Source organism: Schistocerca piceifrons, chromosome 8 (assembly GCF_021461385.2).
Source record: "Schistocerca piceifrons isolate TAMUIC-IGC-003096 chromosome 8, iqSchPice1.1, whole genome shotgun sequence".
NCBI classification, from domain to species: domain Eukaryota; kingdom Metazoa; phylum Arthropoda; class Insecta; order Orthoptera; family Acrididae; genus Schistocerca; species Schistocerca piceifrons.
Genome location: NC_060145.1, coordinates 407,652,911 through 407,668,005, shown reverse-complemented (window position 1 = coordinate 407,668,005; position 15,095 = coordinate 407,652,911). Strand labels below are relative to the sequence as shown.

Here is a 15,095-nt window from a genome sequence, read left to right as displayed (position 1 = left end):
AGGCTCCGCCCATGATTAACGCTCCAAACGTCTCAATTGGAGAGAAATCCGACGACCTTGCTGGCAAATGTACGGTTTGGCAAGCACGAAGACAAGCAGCTGAAAATCTCACCTTGTGTGGGCAGGCATTATCTTGCTCAAATGTAAGCCCAGGATGGGTTGCCATGAACGGCAGCAAAAGCGGCGTAGAATATCGTCAACGTACGTGTAAGGATGCCGCAGATGACAACCAAAGGGGTCATGCTATGAAATGAAATGGCACCCCAGACCATCACTCCTGGTTGTCGGACCATATGTTGGGCGGCAGTCGGGTTGGTATCCCACCGCTGTCCAGGGCGTCTCTAGGCACGTCTTCGCTAGTCATCGGGGCAAAGTACGAAACGGGATTCATCACTGAAGATATTTCAGTTGCAGTCAATGAGATTTCAGGCCGAAAGTGCACTACACGACTGCAAATGGTCTTGTTAGAGTACTGATGTCAATGGTAGTTGGCGCAAGGGTCACCATGAGGTCAGCCCCCTTTCTGTGAACTGCCTATTAATGGTCCTTGTGGTCAATCAAGCACCAGTTGCACGTAGGATCGATGGTAAAGGTGAACCTGGGTCTCTGAGAGACTCCCCGACTATTCAATGAATGCAACTCCATCTTCTGGCTGTTGGTCGGTCATCACCTTCTGTCGTCTCTCTAGGTCGACCGCTTTCTTCTTGACACTGTGGTTGACCAATTTCTGCCAAAATTGGCGAATAGTGGCATCGTTCCTATTCAAATATCGAGCGATCCGCCGATTATTAATCTGGTTACTTTGAGCCCAACTACACGTCCTCCCTCAAATTCTGACATCTAGATATGTTGATCACCCATCTGTCTGCGAGGCATAGTTACTGTCCAGCGCCGGCCGTCGTGACCGTGCGGTTCTAGGCGCTTCAGTCCGGAACCGCGCTGCTGCTACGGTCGCAGGTTCGAATCCTGCCTCGGGCATGGATGTGTGTGATGTCCTTAGGTTAGTTAGATTTAAGTAGATCTAAGTCTTGGGGACTGATGACCTCAGCAGTTAAGTCCCATAGTGCTCAGAGCCATTTGAACCATTACTGTCCAGCTGAGAACACGGAATGAAATTCGCAAAGATTTTATGCCCTGGTAAAGACATTTCCCTTGTCTCTTATCCTTGCCAGTTGTGCGGTCAAATTGCACTGCAGCATCACACATCTTTCATCGACGGCCAAGGTTTACAACTTTTGACGAACTGCCTGTTGGCTTCTGTCTCAGGTTCTTGGCCGACGTTCGTCTGATGATGTTTCTGACGTCTCGCTGGCATGACTGGCTGGCGTTGTCAAAGTTTCACCCTCCGTTGCTGTTGTGAATATCAGTTTCATGACTAATTTGCATAACTTCTTCTTGGTGTGTCGGTATTTTTTAATTTTTTTTTAGAGAGTATGTTATTACATTAAGCAACCTGAAGAAGGAGGAAACCAGAAACACATCTTATCAAAATGAAGTTCTCTTATTCTTCAGTGGTCAAGGCTCCATTTGTACAGACAGAATTGCATCGTATCCTTCTGGTTGCAGGTGGACGCCCGCGGGGACCTGTGGTTCGTGAACAACGTGCTGCCGGTGCTGCTGTACGGCGAGGTCGACAGCAAGGCGTACAACTACCACGTCTTCACGGGCCGCGTCTCTGACGTCATCAGAGGCACTGTCTGCGAGCCTTACCGCCCGGCCCACAGATGGCAGCTGCCGCCGACGCCCGCCGCACGTCTAAGCCTAATCAGCGTGCCTTTTGGATAGGCGCCGAGATCCATGTGCAGGAAGCTGGAACGTCTGTCGATGGACGAGAGGACCAGGATAGTTTCGGAACAATTTGTATGGTTTTTTTCGTGTAATGTGCATTGATGCCATATCTGCCTGCAGTGTCAGAGTAGAGACGACTGAGCTTGTTTGTTACCATTATCTTTGTTTTGTTATGTCATACTCATCATCATCAGATACTATCATCACTTCAGCATTTTATCACACATCCGTGGATTATAAATATTTGCTATTAATCGCCTATCTTTGTCTGCTTTTCTATTGCTATTGGTCTCCTAAACTGATACCCACAATCTTTGTATTTAGACACTTCCAGCGTATACTACTGAAGTCTTCGCCAGAAGATGATGAATACAACACTCGACGAAACGTTGCGGTTTTTCATCACTATCTCACAGCTGTAAACTCCAAATCCTTTCGTCACCCATGACCTTTTTCTACTCTCTCTTCAGTATATTTATTTTGTAAGCAATATAATTTATCTTAAATGTCAATATCAGAAGCATAACAGTCATAAAAAAATTGGTACAATAACATACAGGGCGAACACTAACAAAACTGTCAAACCGCAGCGACGGATTTCTAATTGGAACTGGAGGAAAAAAGGTCCTATGACAATGTGTCTGGAAATGGACGGTGGGCGTGCAACGAGAACTTATCGTACTGGAAGACAGAACAGAGCTGCATCGCATCCACGTCATTACAGATGTTCAAAGTGACCTCCATGGGATTGCAGATGATAGGGGTAGTAGCGGTTGTCAGGCAGGATAGACATAACGTACTTTGGCTTACACCATGTTAGCGGGCCACTTGTCTGAAGCTTGTACTAGGAATCATATCAATATTTTGCAGAACCTGGTCCTCCAAATCTGGTGTACGCCTGCTTGCACGTTTTGTTTTGGCATAGCCATGCTGCCTCTCGACCGTTTCCGTCTGCTTGGCTGTACACAATCTCGGCTTGTTCCCAACGTGAATACCGGACCGTTCCGCTGCTTACAGTACGCTGCCTCGATCACACACGCCGTAACACACAAAGAATACACGGCACGTGGTCAGAGAAACCTATCATGGCAACGATGCATTCCGGACATATGTTCGCAGGGCTTTCTTCCTTCATTTCCGGACAGGAATGCGGCCCTGCAGTTTGTCGGTTTTATTAATGTTCGCTCTGTATACGAGCGGAAAAATTCTCATGTCACAGAACAGAAAAGACGAATATGTTCCTCTTTAAAAGACTCTCACCTATAGAATTCGTTTTATATAAGCAGCACGCAAGTGGGAAACTGAAACTTCTTGGCAGATTAAAACTGTGTGCCGGACGTAGACTCGGACTCGGGACCTTTGCCTTTCGGGGACAAGTGCTCTACCATCTGAGCTACCCAAGCACAGCCTCAATTCTGCCAGTACCTCGTCTCCTACTTTCCAAACTTCACAGAAGCTGTTCTTCGAACATTACAGAACTAGCACTCTTGGAAGAAAGGGTACTGCAGAGACATGGCTTAGCCACAGCCTGGGGGATGTTCCCAGAATGAGATTTTCACTCTGCAGCGGAGTGTACGCTGATATGAAACTGCCTAGCAGATTAAAACTGTGTTCCGGACCGAGACACCATGTCTCCGCAATATCCTTTCTTCCAGGAGTGCTAGTTCAGCAAGGTTCGCAGAAGAGCTTCTGTGCAGTTTGGAATGTAGGAGACGAGGTACTCGCGGAATTGAAGCTGTGAGGACGGGTCGTGAGTCTTGCTTGGGTAGCTCTCGGTGTATCACATTCGCGCTTCGCGCGTCGGACGACTAGGTTGTGCTCTTAGTTCCGCCTCTACCGTAGCGCTGCGTGTTTTCCTCGTGTCCGTTTAGTGTCGTGTTGGTCTCCGTGCGCGTCGCATCGCTGGTTGTCGGCTAGTGTTTGGTGTTCGTGCGGCCCTTCCTGTCGCGGCGTCATCTCGCGCCGTGATGTCCACCATGGTTACCACGAAAATTCCGCGTGCAGTTACTGTCAGCTTCACTTAAATCCACGCGTCACGTCCAGCCCGGTTCTTTGGAGATACATGACTGGTTAGTCGATACAATTAAGTCGCTACTGATCAGGTGCATACTGAATATTTTGACAGCGAATTATATGTGTTTTTTGTTCTTTCTTGACTCGCTCCAGGTTGATAAGATACTTTCTCGTCACGGTTCTCAGGTACCCTTTACGCACCGTGATGGTTCCACTAGTATGGTTCTCGTGGTAAATGCAGAAGTGATATATACGAATGTCAGGGTGTTTAACCCTCCGCCCGAGGTGTAGGACAATTTTCTGAGGCCCGTTTTGCTTCCTTATGGGGAAATACGTCATATTCGAAAGGAACGCTGTTCTGCTCAGCACCGCTTTCAGTTCTATAGTGGTATTCGGTCGGTGGAAATGGTGGTCAAACATATTCCTTCTTATCTATAGGTATTTGGTTATAGGGTCCATATTACGTACAGTGGCCAAGAAGGCACATGTTCTTATTGTAATCAAACCGGTCATTTCAGTACTAATTGTCCGTGGCATATGGTGGTATTAAAGGGTCGACACAGGCGTCCGATACCAGGCGTCGGCTTTGACCCGTGACGTAAGGGTGTTGTGTGTGACGTCATGACGGCGTGGAGTTTGGTTTGTGAGTGTGGCGTGTTTGTAGATGTCGTCGTGTTGTGGTTTGTTGTGCTCTCTGGTGATATGTTCAGGGTTTTCGTTTGTGTGTTGTAATGAGCTCAGTTTGCTTTTGCTCATTATCCAGAATTGTTCGAGTGTCGGCTGTGTTTGTAGTGGAATTCGTTTCAGTGAGTTAACGATTTTGTGTGATGGTTAATTTAGTGTTGTTCGCTGCATATCGTGTGGTAATTGTAGTAAAATTAATCGGTTGTTGTTTTTGTTCAGGAATGGATATGACTGATAAAATTAACAGTGCGCAGGTCACGAGAAGTGTTCGAGCCCAATGTGTGGCTGTGTATGTTGATATTGGTATCGGGAGATGTTTTTCAGCTATATAGGCCAAGGGAAGTGTTTGATCCTAATTTATGGGATCGGGAGCTGCTGTTGAGCTATATAGGTCAAGGGAAGTGTTCGATTCCAGATGATAATGTGTTTAGTGGTGTTTGGGGAGTTTTGTGATGGATTTTTTCGTCGTTTTGTGTGGTTTTGTATGGGGGTGGATGTCTAAATTTGTTTATATTTAGTTTGTCCCCACCCAAAAACACCCCATTTCCCGCGCTTGTCCCGTTAGTGTCATTAGGCTTTTTGTGGAAAGTGTGTGTGTTTGTTTTTCGATGTATTTTCGTCCTCATAATGTGTACGTACCGACTTTATATGCGCCATATTGGAATCGTGGTTTATGGTCGTTTCCGACATATTTGTGCCGTCATGGGTCAAAGCAGACGGGCGGGATCGGACGCTTCCGTATTTCCGCTCCCTGTTACTGAGGGACGCAGTGATCTGTTGATCGACAACGCCCGTGATTTTCTCCCGCTGTCCTTGCATCGGGATGTTGATGCCGTTAAATTTCGATGTGCCCGCCATGATTTCTCACAACAAGTGTCGCCGAACACAGGATGACTCGGCAGATGGTTTCCAGTAAAGGACCCCCTTTCTCAGTCTGAAACCGTGGATGAGGACACAACAGGTGCTTTCACGACTGTGCAGAAGATCCCTGACACCTTATCTGGCGTTGTTCCTGTTGTCGAGGCCGCTCCTTCGGAGACGCCCGTGAAGGAACCTGCTTCCGCTTCTCACGTGTCTTCTCCGGTTCTCTCGGACACTTCTCCTTCCGACTCTGTTTCCCATCCTCCTTTGCGACTTCTGTCGCCCCCTCTGGGTCACAGCCTTCCCCCATGAAACAACTGATTGATTCTCAAGAGCCAGTGGATTCCGTTTTTATTCACTAACCGTCCCTCCGTGATCCCATGTCTGCGGACGAGTGGGATGTAAAGGCCTCTCCCTTGCAATCTGAAACGGAATACCTAAATGATGGTCCCACGCGACCGAACGCGGCAGCGTAGGCGCCGCGGAGCCGCAGTAGAATCCGTAAACAGCCACAGAGAGCCGCTTCACGGCCGAAGAAAAAACAGTGGGAAGATGAGGGTTGTGTTTCGTAGTTCTTCTCTATCTGGTTCGACGATTGATTCTGGTATGGTTACTTATATGTTGCTCCGTCAACTGACGGATCTCTACCGTTCTTTGTTCTTCCTTCTCGGTTGAAGTTCCATGCAGGTATACACATTTCTTACTCAGAATATTAACAGAATATGTACTTGCCGCTTTGCGACAGTTTATATATCAATCTGGGGCAGATGTTTTTTTACAGGAAGTCTTATTCGACCACTTTTCTATTCCTGGGTTAACCCTATTTAATGTAGCTTCCGAACTTTCCACGGGCACTGCCCTGGATTTCGAAGTACTCGACAGTGGATGGGGGATCGGGTGCCCGTTTTGTGATCTCAATTTACTCCTTCTTTATGCCTCTTCTGGCACAAGTCGTACTACCGCACGTTCGAGTTTCTATAAAGAAGAAATCATTTACCCGCTTCGTAAATTCCCGACAAAGATTATCTTAGGTGGGGACATCAGTTGTGTTCTACGGCCTGTGGATCGGTCTCCTAATTTTAATTTCAGTAAAGAACTCTAAGACCTAGTGCGCTCCTTGACGTGTGGGTTTCTCGCTGTCCTTGTGCGACATACATACTTTACTCCTACGTCTATCAGTCGACTCGATCGCTTTTACCTTCCCGATTCCTTGTGTGGGCAACTCCTGGATGTTGATGTGATACCAGCCTCTTTTACTGATCATTGCGCCGTAGCCGTCACTTTTAATTACGAGCTGCAACCGGTAAAATTGTTTCGTCCTCCCTGCATGCTCAATACAGCCTATTTGCAAGATACCTCTCTTGGTATCGTCCTGGAGAACGTATGGGGTCGTTGTTCTCGTACTATGGACCGGTACTCGTCTATTGTGGTGTGGTGGACACTGTATGTTAAATCAGAAATCCGTAGGGCTCTCATGCGAAGGTGGCAGACGACCGACGAACGCAAGAATTTTACTACTCAGTCTTACGTCAACTGTACGATAGTGCTACGCATGTTCCCTACCTGCTACTGATACACAGCGCATCAAAGCCAAATTGCTGCAGCTTAAACGCATCCAAATGGAGGGACCGCAGACGAGGTCTCAACCACGTTCCCTTTTACAAGTCGAATTAACGTCACTTTACCATCCAGTCCGTTTACTGGCCCGCCAGAAACGTGTTTGCCTTGCCTCCCTCACAACCACTGACGGCCGCATGTTCACCTCTCATCGCGACATTTCCGACTTTATTTACACGCATTTTACTGATCTGTAAAATACTCATGTTCCGGCTGAAAACTCTCTCGACGACTTAACGTCCTTGATGCATCGCGTCGTCACTCCTCAATTCAATGACGCCTTTCTGCGTCCCTTTCACAAGGCTGATATACAGGATGTTGTTACAGGATCTCAGTCCCGCAAGTCGCCTGGATTAGATGGTGTTCCTCAGGAGTTTTGTGTTCAATTTTGGCCACTCATTGGTGACAACGTCAATGGTAAATGAAGTGATGCTGGAGTCTCCCTTCCTGCTTCTTTTCATGAAGGTAAACTGACCCTCCTCCCGAAATCTACAGGTCGACCGGCGACTGATTCCCTCCGTCCTATTACTCTCCTTAACTTCGATTATAAAATTGTCGCTCGAGCAATTAATATCCGTCTCTCTAAGCTGCTCGATACCATTATTGCCGGCTACCAAAGCAGTGTGCCTGAGCGCACGATACTGAATTCTGTTCTCAAATGTCGCGATGTAATTTCGGTGGCGACTGCAGCTAATATCCGAGGGGCTTTGCTTTTTCTTGATTTGCAGAAAGCGTTTGATCGTGTCAGCCATGATTTTTTAAAGAGAGTGCTCACCGCTGTCAGCTTTAATAATGATGCTCGACAGGTCTTAACTCGTCGCGCTACAACATGAGGAGGAGGCGTTCACGCCAGACAGTTTATAAAGCTATCGACAATATTGATATGAAAGTTAATAGCGTTAATGGGCAGGTGTTTTTGCATGGCCCTTCTGGTTTTTGTGGAGGAGTGTTTAATTTCACTCTACAAAATAATGATCAGAATAGAGCTGGCAATGGATGGGTGACTGTAGCAATTGTACGTTACCCAGGAGACAGTGTCTACAGTTGAAGGACTTGAGGCTTCTTACGATAGAGACATTATTGCTTATCGTACCTATCATATTGCTGAAGTGTTTAACAGAGATATGGGAGCTTCCTATTTTGTCTCTACTATGCCTCTTGTTCTAAGGACAATTAATCACCGTAGAGTAGGTGAATATGAGTCTGTATCAGTGCGGTGATTGTGAATGCTCACACTACCCCCCGGATATCGATCAGACAGGGTTTACTCCAGGGAAACCCCTTATCCATGTCCCTTTTTGTCTTGTTCTTGGAGCCCTTATTTCGCCACCTCGCCATGCAATTACGCGGCTGGACTATATTGGGGGAACTTTTTTCGGTCCGTGCATGCGCCGATGACGTCATGGTTTTAGTGTGACATGTCGAGGACATACAGAGGCTTAAGGATAACTTCGATCCATTTTGTCGTCTTGCTGGTGCTCGCATCAGTGACCGTAAATGCACGTTCCTACCGTTGAGAGGCTTCGATCATGTCGTCATTCATTGAGCGGCGGTCGTCAATCGCCATAAGACCTTAGGGATCTTAGTGGATCGCAATCCGATCAAAATGACTACACTAAATTGGCGTGAGGTTAAGATTCGTGTTCACATGGCGATCCTTTAACATGAACGCCGTTCCCTTAGACTCCTTCACAAGGTACGGGCTTAAGGAACCTATGTCTTCAGTAAAGTATGTCACGTTGCGCAGGTCTTCCCGCTTCCCGCGATAATGGCCCGCAGACTGAAACAGCTGTCTGGTCGATTCCTGTGGCACCACCATATCTTTCATGTCCGGTATAAAGTAGTGGCCAGGCCTCGAAAGTTTGGAGGATTGGGTCTTTCCGATATCAAAATGAAGACATTCATCTTATTTGCCTGTCGCAATGTTTTAACCTGTACGCGGGCTCCGCATTCAGTTACCTCTCGTTTACGCTTCCGCCTCCGGCCGGTGTGTCTGACCCCTCCTGTTTATTTTGGACGGATTAATCGTAAATTGCGGTACATTCGTGAATACTTTCTAATTATCGGTATCCTAGGTATCTATAACGCATATTAATACCAACATGCTATCACCCCGTTGGGGTGCACCATGTCCCATTTTTTCCGTTGAACTTGCTTTCCCGTCAACGTCTTGGAAAACGGTCTGGTCTCGTCTTAGTCTTCCTACATTGCCGATGGAGATTGCTTCAACGTGGTATAAGATCATTCACCGTCTGATACCTACTAGTGATCGTCTTTTTCGTATTGGCCTTCGTCCGACTAATCAGTGTGAGGAATGTCATCAAACTGACACCTTACTTCACAGGCTTGTTGCTTGTGGACGGGATCATTGGCTCTGGGTCCGCCGTCGGTTAGCTTTCCATACTCGAGGGCCTGAAACCGCTTTCCCAGACGACATTCTCCAAGACATATCCTTTTTTCCTCAAAGGAAAACGAACACGATTGTCTGGCTCTTGGGTTACTATGTTCACTATGTCGTTGAAGGCGGGAATGACCCGGATCACCGCGTTTTTCACCATTATCTGACAACTGCGCATCGAAAATGACAGCGGTTGCCACGATACCGAAAGCTTTTTGCGAATATGCTTTTTCTTGTGTTTAACCGTCAGGGTGTTTGTTAAGCACCCCTGTAATCCCTGTTTCTTCCCTGAGGTTGAGTCCCCTCCCATGCAGCTTTGTCTTGTCACTTTTTCTCTTCCACATATATACCAAAAAAAAAAAATTGACAAGAAGGGTGGGATAATGGGTTAGTCTTCCCATTCAGAATTTAATAATTGTTTGTGCTTGAACTAATTTGTTGATTTTCTTTTTGTAGCTGATATTAAATGATGATTTGACTATGGTTGTCTGATTTTCATGAAAATACAAAGTCAATCTGATAATAAAAAAAGATGGTAGAGCACTTGCCTGTGAAAGGCAATGGTCCCGAGTTCGAGTCTTGGTCCGGCAAACAGTTTTAATCCGCCAGGAAGTTTCATATCAGCGCACACTCCGCTGAAGAGTGAAAATCTCATTCTGAAAGCGGGAAACTAACTGTCTCAATCCTCATTTCTCTTTCCTCACCAAAAATTTTGGCATCCAATCATATTCGCACTCTTTTAAAACACAACGTTGTAAATCATGTTACGCAGTCTTTCGTTGCAGTTAAGCCTTCATACTCACCATCTCCCTCTCACCGCCACTGTCTATATATCTCTCTCTCATTGCTTCCTTTTTCTCCCTTTGATTTCCAGTCTACCCCACTGCCACTGTCTATATATGCCTCTCCCCCACTGCTTTCTTTTCCTCCCTTTGATTTCCAGTATTTCCCATTGCCGCTGTCTCCTCTATCACTTACATTGACTCCTTTTGTCTTTCTTTCCCACTGCCACTGTCTCCACCCTACCTCGGCGTTCAAAACTTCCAGGTTGTCCAACTTTTTTCCTTCTACACACATATTTAAAAATGCGCCCCCTCCTACACCTACGTCTCAAAGTTCGCCGATCTGGGCGGGTCCAGACCTCTCAAGCACAGGTATCGTCTCCACTCAACTGTATTTCTCATTTCCATTGTCTCCTCTCTCTTTCTCTCCCATAGGTACTTTCTCCTCTCTCTTCCACCGTCACTCTCTACTATATTCTTTCAACCCAAAAGAAAGAGAAAGAGAGATGGCTGAAAATGATAGTGGGGGACAAAGAGGGAAGAGGTATTGTTGACCAGTGAGAAAGTGGCAGTAAAAGAGAAAGAGAAATGGCTGGAGACACGAGCAATGGGAGCAAATGAGAGAAGAGATAGTGGAAATGAAAAATACAGATGAGAGGAGACTGTACATAGGCTTGGGGGGTTTGAATCTTCCTAGGCCAACGAACTTTAACACACAGGTGTAGGGGTGGAAGCATTTTGGACCAAAAGCTTAAGCACGTGGATATAGGGGATTCCCTCCCATCCCCCCCCCCCCTAGAATTTTTGAGCGCTGATGTATGGTGGAGACAGTGTCAGTGGGAAAGGAAGACAAAGTGTAAGTGGGAGAGGAGGCACTGGCAGTTGGAAATATTGGAAATAAATGGGAGGAAAAGTAAGCAGTGGGAGAGAGACACATACGGACAGTGACAGTGAGACGAAGCTGCTGAGTATGAAGGCGTGCTACAACGAAAGACTGCGTAAAAGCATTTAGAATGTTCCGTGTTAAAAAAGACCGAATGCTGGTATGTTCACATGTCAAACATTTTAGGGTGGCTCACCACTTTTCTGTAAGTCTTTTAAAGAGGAACCTATTTGCCTATTCTGTGCTCTGACAGGACCATTTTTCCACTGGTTCTCTTATTTTTTGTTTCTCTTATTTTTCCTGCTACCATAGATAGTGTTGCTTGTATAAAACTGATTCCATAGGTCAGTAAAGTTTTGACAAGTTATTTGTGAACTTACAGACATGTATATACTTTGCCACATATAAACATATAAGTACATACACTGATGTCCAAGATTAAAGCAGCAAAACTGCTATTTCCCCGTATGTGCCTAATTCACGATATAATCATACAAATTGTCAACAGACGGTGTTACGGTCGTGTTCTGCACGGAATATAGCATTCCGATCAACGGACAACCACGCCAGCAAGCAGGGAGTGTTTGCATGGTAGTCCCACATCCACAATCGCTGTGTACACGGTCACAGACTGTGCAATATGGCACAGAGAAGATGCCTGCGCTCCCTCTACTGTGAAGGGCCATAGGAAAAATGGAAACAGGAGAGTGACAAACTCATGTGGCCCTATGGCTTAATGTGAATCGTTCAGTTTTTTCTCGTATGAGGTGACAGTTTATAGAGACCGGAACTGTATCTTGGAGACCAGAACAGGACCGACCGCGTGTGACTTCAGAAAGAGTGGACCGTTATTTGGCTTACTACTACACTGCAACTGCCATCTGACCTCAGAGCATCCCCTGCACGTGTTCTATCGATGTAAACGGTGCACAGAAGGCTTCAGCAGAGTGGCCTGCTGTCTGTTTACCTCTGGCGTGTGTACATAGAAGGGAACTTCTACAGGCGTCAACATGCCACCTGGACGACTGGACGATGGGGCAATGTTCTTTTCGCAGATGAGTCCCGATTAGGTCTGGAGAGCGATTCTCGACGGATTCGCATCTGGAGGGCATGTGAACACGGCTCCAGGACCCAAACATTGTAGACAGAGGCCGATATCGAGGAGGATCCCTATTTGTGTAGACAGGGATTATGCTGACCACCTGAACACATCATGGAATGCTGTCAGGTACCGTGAGGAGATCTTGGGATCTCATGCACGGTTGTTGCGATGTGCTGTGGGCCCAGACTTCTTATTGATGGACGAGTAAGCTCGACCTCGTAGTGCACGTGCGGTTGATGTTTCCATGGAATCGGAACATACTGCACGCATGGTGTGGCCTGCTCGCTCTCCCAATTTGAATCCCATAGAGCATGTCTGGGGTGCACTGAGGAGGCAGGCTGCATAACGTCAACATCTACCAACCACTTTCCAAGACTTGTGAGCAGCTCTGCAGGAAGAATGGGGTTTACCGTCTCAGCATGAGATTGATGACATCATTCAGGCATGTCCCATCGACGTCAGGCCTGTATTGGTGCCAGATACGGCGACATCCCATTCTGGGCACATTAACCAGTTGTCAGAATATGTGTGCAAACCTGTTAAGTTGAAAAAAAAGAACATCATTTTTGTGCACCGTTATGTATGTTGCAGCTCATTTCGTTCTGTATTCTTTACATTCCATAATGAGATTTTCACTCTGCAGCGGGGTGTGCGCTGATATGAAACTTCCTGGCAGATTAAAACTGTGTGCACCGACCGAGACTCGAACTCGGGACCTTTGCCTTTCGCGGGCAAGTGCTCGCTGGTAGAGCACTTGCCCGCGAAAGGCAAAGGTCCCGAGTTCGAGTCTCGGTCGGTGCACACAGTTTTAATCTGCCAGGAAGTTTCATATTCTTTACATTGTTTCTACTTTATTATCACTTGTGTATACTATTATGTAACAAAACAAACGCAATCTTGCAAACTTTCCTTTTGTTGCTTTAATGTTGGACGCCAGTTTATGATATAAGCACTCTGTCTTCAGGCCACAAGTGGCCCATCGGGACCATCCGACCGCCGTGTCATCCTCAGCTGAGGATGCGGATAGGAGGGGCGCGTGGTCAGCACACCGCTCTCCCGATCGTTATGATGGTTATCTATGACCGGAGTTGTTACTATTCGGTCGAGTAACTCCTCAATTGGCATCACGAGGATGAGTGCACCCCGAAAAGTGGCAACAACACATGGCGGCCTGGATGGTCACCCATCAAAGTGCCGGCCACTCCCGACAGCGCTTAACTTCGGTGATCTGACGGGAACCGGTGTATTCACTGCGGCAAGGCCGTTGCCTTTATGATATAAGGTCAATACAAAATTGTTTATTTTACATTTTTTCTGGATACTTTGCTCACCGACTACAATTTATTGAAACTCCTGGCTTATGTATTGTATCCTAAAAGAGTTAAAATGTTATTAGAAATATTTTACTGAATTCGCAGTCTTTTCATTTTTACATAAATTTTGGTAGTCATTTTAAGTACTTTTCAGGCACGTTAAGATCTATTGTTAACCCTTATTTTATCACTACAGTAGCATTTTGAGCATATTTGTATAGGCCTGAAGAGCCCTTATACACAGACAGCGCGTCATTAAGTTATATTGATAAATAATGCTGAATAAATCGCAGTTTGGAGACCTCATGACCCTTGCCACGTGTTCATTGTGGCGGTTAGGAACTACATTTACGTCTCAGATCGGATATTACGTTCATAAGTACGGTAACTTCGAACCTCTGGATCACGGCAATAGATAATGATAAAGAAAAAAGTTTCAGAGTTACCCGAGATTATTATCTTAAAAACATACAACAAGTTTCCTTTAATTTACGTCTATGGCCACAAACTTTTTGTTAACAGATTACCTGTTTCGGTCTATAATGATCACCATCAGATCTGTTTTATAAAAACAAAGTCCTAATGTCATGCAGCCCTAGTGGCATCGTCAAATGTTAAATGCACGAGTGATTTTCTCACTGGAACTCCTGTTCAAAACAGTAGTGCTACTGACAACATGACTCGTGCACATGATGTTATTCATACACGGGGTGATCAAAAAGTCAGTATAAATTTGAAAACTGAATAAACCACGGAATAATGTAGATAGAGAGGTAAAAATTGACACACATGCTTGGAATGACATGGGGTTTTATTAGAACAAAAAAAAAAATATTGCTAGACGCGTGAAAGATCGCGCGTCGTTTGTTTATGATCGTGTGCTCAGCCGCCACTTTCGTCATGCTTGGCCTCCCAGGTCCCCAGACCTCAGTCCGTGCGATTATTGGCTTTGGGGTTACCTGAAGTCGCAAGTGCATCTCTAGGGATGCTGAAAGACAATATCCGACGCCAATGCCTCAGCATGCCTCAGCCTCAGCATAACAGTGCTGTTCACAACATTATTCCTCGACTACAGCTATTGTTGAGGAATGATGGTGGACATATTGAACATTCCCTGAAAAGAATATCATCTTTGCTTTGTCTTACTTTGTTATGCTAATTATTGCTATTCTGATCAGATGAAGAGCCATCTGTCGGACATTTTTGAACGATTGTATTTTTTTGGTTCTAATAAAACCCCATGTCATTCCAAGCATGTGTGTCACTTTGTACCTCTCTGTCTACATTATTCCGTGATTTATTCAGTTTTCAAATTTATACTGACTTTTTGATCACCCGGTGTATTTGACGATGCTGGTGCTGATTTTGCATTTAACGTTTGACGATGCCACTATGGCTGAAGTATATTAGTACTTTGTTTTTATAAAACAGATCTGATGATGGTCATTATAGACCGAAACCGGCAATTTGTTAACAAAAAGGTTGTGACGTCAGACGTAAATTAAAGGTGACTTATTGTATATACGGGTCACTGTTTTATTCGCGACAATGTCGCAGCTTGTTAAAAACATACGGTAAAAGTTTCGACAGTTTGCCACGAATGTAAATTATAGAAGTGACTATCCCCACAATTGGTGCTTTTCGTGCCCAAAAA

General features: G+C 45.7%; 1 protein-coding gene and 1 pseudogene across 1 annotated transcript in view; one reads left to right on the top strand and one right to left on the bottom strand.

Moving 5' to 3' along the window:
- The window catches only part of LOC124712388 (L-dopachrome tautomerase yellow-f2-like), a 45,256-nt gene extending 43,207 nt beyond the window's left edge, over nucleotides 1-2,049 (top strand). Inside the window, exon 5 of the mRNA XM_047242683.1 lies at nucleotides 1,567-2,049. Coding sequence (XP_047098639.1) covers nucleotides 1,567-1,785 — 219 coding nt within the window. The 3' untranslated portion in view covers nucleotides 1,786-2,049. The remainder of the gene's footprint in view (nucleotides 1-1,566) is intronic.
- Nucleotides 2,050-13,279: 11,230 nt separating this feature from the next.
- LOC124712744 lies at nucleotides 13,280-13,397 on the bottom strand (annotated as a pseudogene).
- Nucleotides 13,398-15,095: the final 1,698 nt, after the last annotated feature.